At 32.4% G+C, this 12,500-nt stretch overlaps 1 protein-coding gene across 1 annotated transcript in view; it reads left to right on the top strand.

Moving 5' to 3' along the window:
* The window catches only part of LOC137616574 (uncharacterized), a 423,519-nt gene that overhangs the window by 271,683 nt on the left and 139,336 nt on the right, over positions 1-12,500 (top strand). Inside the window, exon 4 of the mRNA XM_068346454.1 lies at positions 12,104-12,236. Within this exon, the coding sequence (XP_068202555.1) occupies positions 12,104-12,236 (133 nt within the window). The remainder of the gene's footprint in view (positions 1-12,103; positions 12,237-12,500) is intronic.

Raw genomic sequence — 12,500 nt, 5'->3', positions numbered from 1 at the left:
GTGGTGGCAGACGAGAGAGCGATATTTCATCGAAATTACAGTGACCGTCGTTTTTATCGCTTGTTATTGTAAATGCCTCAGTGCGTCCTTATTACCGTAGTTGTTTACGACTAAAAGTGTTGAAACTTGAATGGGGATATTGTCATCCCATTTTATTACGCTGTTGTATTTCAGGGAATGGATGAATAATAAGTAAATATATATATATATACATATATATATATATATATATATATATATATATATATATATACATATATATAAAACTATTAAATTTTATAAATTTTTATTAACTTATTTCCATATTTATAGAGTAAGTAAATTTACATTGTTCAGGGTAAGAAGGGTTTAAACTCTTGTTGTTTCTGCAAATTGGCATTCGTCGGCTGTTACATTTAACAATCCTAGCTAAGCAGACTTATAAATAGGTGCAGAGATGTAAATAACTACAACCTAAAACTAATGAGTAATAAAAATTCACGATCAAACCTTTTTTGGTTTGTGAAAAACAGAGCCTTAATTTAGTTTATACTTTGATGGCGGTTCAGCACAACGTAGATTCGCTTATGTTTCGGCGTATTGCGTCTAAATATAATCCACTATTGTGACAAAAAAAAATATAAGACAACAAATATAAAGACTCCCATCTATTCAAATGTTCCCAGACGGCAACATAAATAGCGAAGTGACAGAGTACAGCCAAGATGAATGGAGCTTGTCTGTGTTGAACAACTCTGTGATCAAACTACAGTTCGTCTTCCTTTCTTCTATCTCTTGTCGCGCTTGGTCCCGAGGGTGCAATTAGGGAAACATAGATCTCCCCTCTTCCCTACAAAGTAGTTCAAAAGACGAAAGGATGGCTCAGATATAAAGAAATAAAAGAAAGGAGAAAAACCGGAAAAAACACAGAAAACGTGTGTGAATTACTTCACGTGAAAAGCTCTTCCGACAAACAAATTAATTATACAGCTCTAAGTAATTAACATTTGCTGCTCTCTCTCTCTCTCTCTCTCTCTCTCTCTCTCTCTCTCTCTCTCTCTCGTCTAAGATTTGCAATAAGAATCGAATGAAAGGGGATGAGAAGTTAGGTTTTAATCACTAGAATGGTCTATGACGATAAATCCTAAATTAATCCCAGCCCGTCTTCACCTCAGATCAATGATTAAACTTACAAAAGAGAAAATAAATATGTTAAGGCATGGTTGTCGAAGCGACTTATATGACTTAGCAAGAACTGTAAGCGATTTAGCATCTTACCTTTTGCTTATTTACTTATGCTGCTAAGCTTTGGAATAATAACCGTCATTGGTTTAGTGCGATACATATTGTATTATGTCACCCATAAATTGCTGTTTCAAACATTTTCTCTTTATCTTTCCTGGGTTTTTCAACTGTATTGAATAATGATATTAATGGGGAATCTCCTTCTTAAGATCATTATTTGAAACCACAGCATACTATTTAAGTTCTGGTGTTAATCATTATCAGATGAATGATTTCAGAAGTTCAGTGAAAAAAAAAAAATCATTAGTAGAAAGGAAAAGGGGTTTATTAATTAAATAATGAAATTAGGAAAAGTAATCGTTGTTCATAAACTAAAATTCATAAATATACAATATATCATATGACTATAATATACAGAGGTAGAATATGAATCTCTTTTTCTTAAAAGATAAGGAATAAAACAAAAAATATATAAACAAAGTAGAAGTGACAAAAGAACCATTGCTAAAAAAAAAAAATACAATGCAGTATTAAGAACTCTATTAGAATAATTAACTACATACAGTAGATGTATAAAAACTAAGAAACATTTAGAGAACCTGTGAGTGAAAGAAGAAAAATTAATTCTAAATAAGAGCTGGATACAAAAGAAATCTAACGAAAGGTTAGCAGAAATTACAATGTGGATGTGGAAAACGAAAGAAGTATTTGATTAAGAATAAGTCAAGAGAAGGAAAATAGTATATTATCTTTTAAAAAATGGTTGCAAGGAGAATATGATGAAATGTTTCTTGAAAATAGTAATCGAATGTAAGAAATTGCAAGTTTTCGGGAAAAACAAATCTAAATGAAAATACATATATTTGTATTCGGCAACAAAATATGTGAAAAATTAAGAATAAAAATTATATTGATAACAAAAGAAATATTTGAAAATGTTAAATAATGAGAAAAAAAATCAAGTGAATTTGAAAGGGAAGGATAACCTTAAGTGCTTTTGAAAAGAGTGGCATAAGTGGGCAAGCTTAAAAACAAGAGCTATTCTATTAAGAAATTAATTGAAGGTATAAAAAAGTTATAAAACATTCTATAAAAACAAACATTTTAAAGTTAGATTATACTAATCGGGATGAGTGTTTAAATAAAATTGTGAAATAATTACTCTTGAATTCATAACGAAATATTTGAAAATATCGAAATGAAACAGTGAATGCATTAGATTCTAAGAGGGAAAAAAATATCAAAAAGAAGCATTCATAAGTTTGTCATAAGATGAGGGGCAAGTATATGTTAATGATATAGTAAAAAAAAAAAACTTAATTCAATGAATAATTGACCAGGTCTTTGAATGGAAATCAAACAGCCTTTAAGTAAGAAGAAAGGAAAAGGAACACACCTTTACAAAGAAAAAAAAAAAAAAAAAAAAAAAAAAAAAAAAAAAAAAAAAAAAAAGTAGTCGCCAAAAGAAATAGAAAAAAAATACGGAGTGTAAACATGAATCAACCTTATAAAGAACATTGAAGAGAAAATATGAATGACCAAATGAGTAAACGAATTTTATGCGTTAAACAATTCCTAGGCATCTATATTTCTATCAAAATAAACATATCATTAATATTACATTTACATTACATCTTCACACAGTAATAAAAATGCAACTCGATACATAATTATCTAAATGTTATCATAATTGGTTTTCCCATTAACTTGTTTCTAATGTTGTACAACATTGTCTTATTGATGGTTCTTTTTAATTTGTATTTTCTTACGGGGTCTTTGCTGTAGATATAAATATATTGTCGTGTCACTGTATTATTATATTTATTCGTATTCTGCATAGGAATTATCACCTTATTTCTGCAGTGTTATTGTTATTTCAGCTATGCTAATGCTACTGTCTTTATAGATGGGAATATTATTTTTTCATTAATTCTGACCTGTGTTGAATATTGTTCTCCTTTCTGGTTACCAGCTGCTGAATCGTTTATAAAAACGTATCGTCTGTTAAGTTCCTTATTCTTGATCTGGATGTTAATCTGTAGCACCGTCGTTCAAATTGCCTCTTTGTGTATCATGTGTAAGATTTTTCACATTTCGTACCATCCTTTGCATTCTGATCTTCCCAGACTATACTGATTACTGCATAAAACATGGTAAGTAGTTGATTCTAATAATTTAATTTTTTTCTTTCACAAGGATTAACATTGTAGAATACTAGAAGTTCCATTCCGGTTATTTTTTTTCTTTTGAACATGTTTACATATGTTTCGTTGCATATGTTATTTGTCTATCTAACATTGTTCCAGTATAATATGTTCTATTTTTTTCATAATTCTGTTTATAGTTTATTCTTTACCACTCCATTTATTTTTCACACTGGGCTGCTTTCCTAATTGGTATCCTTGACCTTGCAGTATTTTGTTTTACACCCAGGTCTGCAGCTTGGCTATTAATAATAATAATAATAATAATAATAATAATAATAATAATAATAATAATAATAATAATAAATCTGTCCCTACATTAATACCTCCAGCATAATTATCCTTGCAACCATTATATTTGTCATAGTTGTTACTTCTATTCTACTTCTTTTCATTATTGCTAGCGAAGCTACAACATTCGCTGCAAGTCTGAACTGAAGCTCTATTTATTCAACTGCCTATTTGGAATATCATTCCACAATCGGGCCACAGCTGGAATAAAACTTGTAAAATACTGTGTAGTATTGAGCCTTATGAAGAAGAATGGTAAAACTGTTATAACAAACTGCATACCTAGTACTACGTATAGGAAGGTACAGTCTAGAAAGATCCTAATGCAAAGGATAGTTCGAATTATGAAAAATATTATGCAACGTGCACAAAGAACTATAACTGAACAACGGTGCCAGAGATTATATCTTGATCAGAAATAAGAAATTTAATACACGGCAAGTTTTTGTCCAATAAATGAGAATCAGCAACTGGAGACCAGACAGGAAATTATTACTCTGTACAAGGTAGAACAAATAATTAAAACATTTCTTCATAATGGATTTATCACCGAAAATCTTAAAATACACCTTTTTTGCGTAATAGAAAGAAGCTCTAGCATGGAAAATATCTGTTGACCCTCCTTTGAAATATGGGAGATGATATTCATCTGAGTAAGAGAAATTATAAAACATGGACACAAAGGTATTCAAATGAAAAAAAAAAAAGTTAACTTTCCAAACTGATCCCCGTGGAATTAATGGAGAAAGGAATATTTTGAATGATTATCTTGTCGTAATGTGTTTCTTAGATATAAGAAGTGCTTTGGTGAATTTTACAGTGATTGCATTTTTTTTTTAGATTATATAAGTAAACGTCAAATTCAAGATTAACAGCCTAAAAGATGTCCTGTTTCACCCATTTGGAAAACAAAATGGTTTTTCTGTGAATATTGCTGCAATTTACTTACAATATCAAAGAAATGTAATAACTCTAAACTTCATCCAAATCACCAAGGCTATAACCCCCGAGATTTTTATTTGGAAAAAACAATGCGGCCATTAAAGAGAATCCTTTTCGTTCTAGACATCATAATACCTTTCCATCTGGTTGGAAAAGAATATATTCAATTTCCAGCTCATCTCAACAGAAGTTAAGGTGAGGTTATTTTGTGGCCCGAGGATCCGATGGAAATGACAAAGCGGAAACACCTGTTAAACAACATTTTAATTCGCGCCAGCTGATAAAGATTATGTAAAATAAGAGAATTTTCTGTATTTGAATAAACGCTTCATCTCTTCAGATGGAGATTTAGCAATTTAAACTATGTTTTTTTTTTTTTTTTTTTTTTTTTTTTTTTTTTTTTTTTTTTTTTTTTTTTTTTTTTTTTTTTTTACCAGAGTGGAAAAAAATTGACAACTTAGTAAACGCCAAAATAATTTAGACTAAATGAATGGGTCCACAGTAAGGTCAGAAAAAGCTGTAAACTTGAGAGTGAAACTAAAGAGCAATATCCTTTTGAGAGCTAGCGACTAAAGATTTGGGAAAGAACTATGGAAAGGAATAAAAGGAGGAGGAGTTAAAAACATTGCTGATAAGAAGAGAGAAGACAATTAAAAGGTGGCAGGTGTTTCGTTGTCAATATCGATAGAATAAACCCAGAAAGAAGAAATGGTGTAAGATCCTTAGTGTCATTCCAGTTATTCATGCTTAATAAATCAGTGCTATTAACATTTTAATGATTTTTTATTATTTTGTTACTTATTGATAATACCAAAGTTGTTATTAACCATAAAAATCAAAATCCTACTTGTATATTCCCATTAGCACATTGCAAAAATGATGATAATGAAATATTTCATCCGAAATATTCATGTGAGAGAGAGAGAGAGAGAGAGAGAGAGAGAGAGAGAGAATGCGAAATATTCATCTGAGAGAGAGAGAAAGAGAGAGAGAGAGAGAGAGAGAGAGAGAGAGAATGCGAAATATTCATCTGAGAGAGAGAGAGAGAGAGAGAGAGAATGCGAAATATTCATCTGAGAGAGAGAGAGAGAGAGAGAGAGAGAGAGAGAGAGAGAATGAATTACCATATCCTTTATGAAGAATTGCTGTCCGCCATAAATTCCCTGTCACATATGTAAAATATTCGAAGCCTTCTCAGAGATCAATTAAGTTAGGAGGCATTGACTGACTACGCTACTTTATCAATTAAAGACTTTTCATTCGCTCCTTTCGGGGGGATGACACGCGGATATGAGGAACTCAATTATATGCAGGAAATCAACATGAAGTCTTGGATGTTTGAGTGGCAAAGGCAATTGCTTTGCTTAAAATAAGAAAGAGGTACAAAAATACAGTGTTAAAAGGGCGGTAATGATATTGAAGAAAGGCACTGAATAGACATTACATAGGAAATTAGTACGTAACAATCTTTCTCACCAGATGACACGTAGGCTTTTCAAGCCTGCCAGTACGCAATAATAAGTTCATTATTTTCTTTATATTTTATTAAAAATTAAATTGAGTGTTATTCTTTAACACTCGTGAAATTTCATAGGCATTCAAATCGTACGCGTTAAGCTAATGCCTAAACGTGTTCACTGATATTTTTCGTATAGATTACGGACTCCAAACAATGTCAGTCGAAGAATTAATGTGTTAAGAAATATTTATTATGAAAATATTAATCTACTTTTATAAAACGTGAAATAATAACTGATTTACGCAAAGTTTGATTGAATAAGAAACGATTATATCCGTAAGAGCACAGAGTACCAAGCATAGTAATGCTTCTATCATTGCGGGAATGAAATGAGAAACGTAAAAGATAATTCTTCGCAAACTTCAAAAGTCAAATGTGAGGTGCAATAGCTTTACCCACTCTAAGAATCATCGGGAAAAAAGCATTTGTAGAAGTACGGTTTTGTAACTTTCTAAATAAAATCTTTTCATAATTATCTAAAAAAAATCATTGCTGTCTATTAAATGATAAAAACCGGAAAGAATACTTAATCATTTAAATCCAATGAAAATAATGAAGGCAATGGAGAGTCATAAATATCATATCTCGTATAATGGCGCACAAAACTTCATCTGAGTATGATCATATACGTAAAATTCATTAAAAAAATGTATTTGTGATACGAATTTTGAGTATGAATGTATTTAAGTATGTAATTTGATGGGGTTGAAAGTTGTTTGCGTCAAAAAACTGAGATAAATAAGATTATTCAGGAAATTAAACTACAGCAATCATTTTGATCGTCACAGATATTAGCAATTAGCCGAAGCAGAGCAAATGGCGTTTAACTGTTTCATACAACATATGCTGCTCTTTCATGATTTCTCTCTTGTTACAGTTACTTTAATCAAGAGATCCGCCGGATGCTTGCAGAGAGAGAGAGAGAGAGAGAGAGAGAGAGAGAGAGAGAGAGAGAGACCAACGTTACTTTGAGATTTCCACAACTTTCATACACTTTCCTTCACTTTCTACATCCGTTGGTTCGAACAATGGAACAGTAAGAAAAAAGTAATGATAAAAATCTCGTAATAAGAAGATTGAGGAAAATAGAAAGAGTAGTTTCAAAACCTCAACAAACCTGTGTGAGTCTTTTTGGGTGCGATGGAGTACCACGGGGCAGGTTAATTACAGTTCGGGAGGGGTACTAGAGTGTATGTTTTGAGTAGAGGAACCTTTGGAGAGCATTCGGTTTACGAGTGATGCCTCCCGTCGGAATTTAAAGGGTGGGTGATCCTGGGGTGGGTAGTCGGAAGGAAGGAAGAAGGGAAGTCGTCGCGAAGTATAAGGCCTGTAAATAATTAGAAGCGGTTGTTTAGCTCTTTAGCTTCCTCGTGAGCACAGTTTTTGGGGCGCCTTTTTGAATGTTTTCTATAAGGCTTGTTTTCCTCACCTGCCAGAGCAGAAAATAAACCTAATTGATATCACCGGTGGAGGAGCTTCACCTCACAGCCGCGCGCTAATGAGAAGCAAACACAGTGTCGCTAAAGTTATGCGAGCGAAAAAAGTACTAGCTAGGCCTTCTCGCGTCCAGACTATTTTCTTAAACACTCAAGATACACCGAGAGGCGCAAATGGGGTTTTTACAGTTGACTTGCGCTTGCTGTCTCCTTAGTAGATCAATATTTGAAGAGATTAGAAAATAGACAGGAAACGGTTGAATCAAAATCGATCTACGTATTGCCGTTGATTTATGTAAGCGAATACTTTGGTAACACTGACTGCAAACAACTGACTAGCTCTGTTCCGTTTTCTATGACATGGTAAAGTACGGATGACTCAAAAGAAACTGCTCTAGCTTTCTTCTCACGATGGGAACACGATCCTGGTAGTTTATTTGATAAGCGATATTCAGGTCTCTCTCTCTCTCTCTCTCTCTCTCTCTCTCTCTCTCGGTGGATACTAAATAATCATTACTTTTTATTAAATTGACTGTTGTAATATTAACCAAAGATAGGTACTATCTACCTACGAAATCAAACTAAATTTTATTTTGTATTACATTTGAATTCCTTTGTATAACCTTTAATATATACATGTGAACAATATTATTTCTAATATGTACTCAAATTTCTGTCTAAACTTCATTTTGTAATCTTTTGGCATTACTTAATTACTATATAGATGTAAACAATATTACTGTTACCATATATTCAAATGTCTGACGCCAAAGGACGCAATAAGTTGTTTAAAAAAACTCTCTCTCTCTCTCTCTCTCTCTCTCTCTCTCTCTCTCTGTGTGTTTTTTTCTGCTCTCCATACTTGAGTCTCTTTTTACTTCACCTCGTTGTATGTATAGTATGGCTACTATATCAACTCTCTCTCTCTCTCTCTCTCTCTCTCTCTCTCTCTCTCTCTCTGTGTTTTTTTCTGCTCTCCATACTTGAGTCTCTTTTTACTTCACCTCGTTGTATGTATAGTATGGCTACTATATCATCTCTCTCTCTCTCTCTCTCTCTCTCTCTCTCTCTCTCTCTGAATGAAGTAAGTGAAAAAAAAAAATTATCCTTCTGTTGTACAGCACATTTAAAGATATCAGATTCTTTTAAGTGTACATATATATATATATATATATATACATATATATATATATATATATATATAAATATATATATATGTATATATATGTATATATATACATATATATATATATATATATATATAGTTAAAAAAGATAACCTCCGCATTAAAGAAAATTAAGACAAAGATACAAATGCAAGACAACGCGGTAAAGGTGCTCTAAAATCACAGCAAAGCCAGATTCACATCTGTTCGAGGCTATTGGCATTTTTATGAATCATGGAACCATTCGATTCCATATTTCATTTAAACTGTAATGTTGTGCATAAACTTCGAAAATTACATCGCACAATTTATGCTTAAAACAAAACCGGATTTGTGTTAAAGGGAATGAAAAATATCTCTCTCTCTCTCTCTCTCTCTCTCTCTCTCTCTCTCTCTCTCTCTAAAAGACTAGCAAACGAGCTAATATTAAAAGATGAAAAACTTATACGCATATTCCTCATAGAACTGTGTTCAGTATCTTTATGGAAATTAAACGAACCTCTCTCTCTCTCTCTCTCTCTCTCTCTCTCTCTCTCTCATGACGATTCTTGGTGTTCAACTATCTGAGTGCTAGACCCGAAGAATGCACAGAAGATATGTAAATTGAATAAACCTTAATAATGGTCCTTATATATTTTTCAACACTAGATGTTTTCCAAGTACTGTGAAAAGGGGTAAAAAAACAGTTGAACTGAAAAATGTGAGAGAAAAATAAACCAGAAATAGTAAAGTATGACATGATTGAAAATAATAGAAAAATTGAGACGTAGCAAACGATTGCATGAGAATGAAAGCAACAACTAAATACGGAGGTTTAAGATAAACAAAGAAAAGATGAACTAAAATATCTGCCATTTCAAAAAAAAAAAAAATGGCTTCTCTTTCTATTGACCACAAGAGACAATCACAGTGCAAAGTCTGAGCAACGGACCGTGCTTGCATAATTAACGAGGAAGGAAGCAGATGCAACGAGACTTAGCATGTGATCATGAAAAGGTTGAGAAAATGGGAGAGTTCCAGGGCTATTTCAAAGGATATATCTTTAATAGGGTTCAAGAAGTAAAGTGACGTTAAGAGATATGTGTCATAAAAATATTCCTTTGAACAACCCAAAATATCTTGATCGATGGAAATTAAAAAATAAAATGGGGAGCCAAAAGGTGTTTTGAAGTACACCCATACACAAAATATATGTATATATGTATATATATATATATATATATATATACAGTATATATATATATATATATATATATACTCGTATATCTGGTATAATGATTTATAGGTAAGTTTTAGCAAAAATGTGAGACTGTGGGTATTTGCGTTACTGACAATATCTTATTATCAAGTTTGCTGAAAAAAACTATTAAAATATGAAACTAATTAAATAAATACATAAAAATTAAATTTACACAAGTATTTGTTAATAAAAATTATATGAAATTTATACCAGATTCCGATTAACGATAGATCGCAACAATAACAAATGCCAACCGTTGAATTCACACAAATCAATAACAGGCCGCTTCATAATACAACCTTGACGAACTGATTAAAACGACTAATTAATGATTTCTCTCCTACCCAGATCTCTAATACGTTTTTTATTGTGCATTTCATTTGCTTTTTCCATTTTCGTGTAAGTATATATACATTGTAAAGATTCATAATACTGCTCTGCATGTCTACGAGGTTTTCTTACAACAGCAAAAATGTAAAAAATCTAATATTTATAAATATTTTGAAATGGACGTCTTTGTCTCTAGGATTTTTTATTGAACAACATGAATAAAAGCAACTTTAATGCATTATCTACACAAAATATGAATGCAATAATAGGTATGTCTATGTTAATCAACACTAATGATGTGATCAGTTAAAAATTAACGACGATGCTAATAAAGGTTAACTCAACTGCAGCTTTGATTAAAAACAATAATATAAGCAGAGATTATTATTTATGAATGAACAACAACAGAAATAGCAATTATATTAGGAATACCATCAACATCTATAATAACACTAATAATAACAGCGGTATTATCATATAAAGTACATCAAAAATAAACAAAATACGAAGTCGGTTGATGAAACCAGAAAAAAATGAAACACTGCTAAAGGTACCATTAATTTATCTAAATAAGCAACAAATCCAAATCAGTAATGACAGTGATTAACAATCAATTCAGTTACTAGAATTATGTAAAACGAGCTAAAAATAAAAAAAAAAATGGACCGACGAGATTTTACACAATAAAATATCGGTACCGTTTGCTTCTGACTGACTGACTGACTGATTTACACTGCACTATTAAAATGGCATTTCTGGTTTTCTCGTGGAGAGCAACCACTCGAGTTAAAACATACATTACTTCTCATGGTGCAGCACAAAAATATTGAATTATGTAAATTTGACCGAATATAGTGTGATTATATAGGGACATGATATCTCAATTTCATTGTAATTATAGGATAAGGAGCACAATGGAAGAGGGATTCAGAAAAAGCTGTTTACTCAGAGAAGTAGTATATGACACTTGGGGGAAATTATCTCCTTTCATTGATTTGCCAGACTGAATCAATGAAATTGAAACTAATATAATCAGAAACCAAATAAAAGAATGTATTGCATATTTGCATTCACATCAAGGTTCATGCCTTTGTTAAAAGAATACTTACCGAACAGTATCCATACAGTAAAGTAGAATATTTCATATTGTAGACTCGAAAGTAATGCAGTTTTCTTATGTAAGTATTAAGGGTAAATCACTGTTCGGAAAACTTCATGCTTAAGTAATATTTCAAATATATTGCTTGTTAACAATGTTGCTGTATAGAAGCAATAGTGAATATTGATTATTTAAATCACTGGTATTTAGAATAATGTGGTGGCCTACTAGAAACGTCCCTGCCTGATGATCACCAGACTGGGGGTCGAGTCACGCTCAAACTCATTAGTCCCTTTAGTGGCTGCAACCTCACAATCTTTGTGAGCTAAGGACGGGAGGTTTGGGGAAGCAGATATGTCCACCTGCTGAGTTATAAGCACCCATTGTCTGGCCCTCCCTGGTCATAGATTGGGTGGAGAGGGGTCCTGGGCGCTGGTCATATAGGATATGGTCAGTCTCTCAGGCATTGTCCTTGCTAGAACAATGTTACAGTCCCTTGACTCTGCCATTCATAAGTGGCCTTTAAACCTTTAAACTATATTTCTTTCCAGTGTACCAATAAATACAATACTGTGTTATTTCTTTGTGTATCTTGTTATACAAGACAATAGTTAACGAGTTCCTGACCAATATTTCTTCCTCTCTTTTCACAGCCTTCCAGAAGCAACGCCAGTAGAGTGGTCCTAAAAGATCTAGACTTCAGGTCTTCGGGATTATACCGCTGCGAGATTTCGGCCGATGATTCATTTAATACGCTGAACCGCTTCAGGAGAATGATGGTTGTAGGTAAGACATCCCCTCTCTCTCTCTCTCTCTCTCTCTCTCTCTCTCTCTCTCTAAAACGACATTTTGCAGTTTTTACGATAAAATATGCCTCCGTTTTCTCATGGTGTTATTAAGAACTTCGGAATTTCTAAGCGTTCAAGATCTCTAAACAGGATACTCAGGATCCAATTTGAAATAAACATTTTATTTTTTTTCTCCAAATGCCTTTCTATTGATCCAACATGTACCTTTTCCAAATGACAACATCAACTCTATTTATATCAT

The sequence above is a fragment of the Palaemon carinicauda genome, chromosome 22 (genome assembly GCF_036898095.1).
Source record: "Palaemon carinicauda isolate YSFRI2023 chromosome 22, ASM3689809v2, whole genome shotgun sequence".
NCBI lineage: Eukaryota > Metazoa > Arthropoda > Malacostraca > Decapoda > Palaemonidae > Palaemon > Palaemon carinicauda.
The sequence above is the reverse complement of the archived record's forward strand: the minus strand, read 5'-3'. Positions and strand labels throughout refer to the sequence as shown.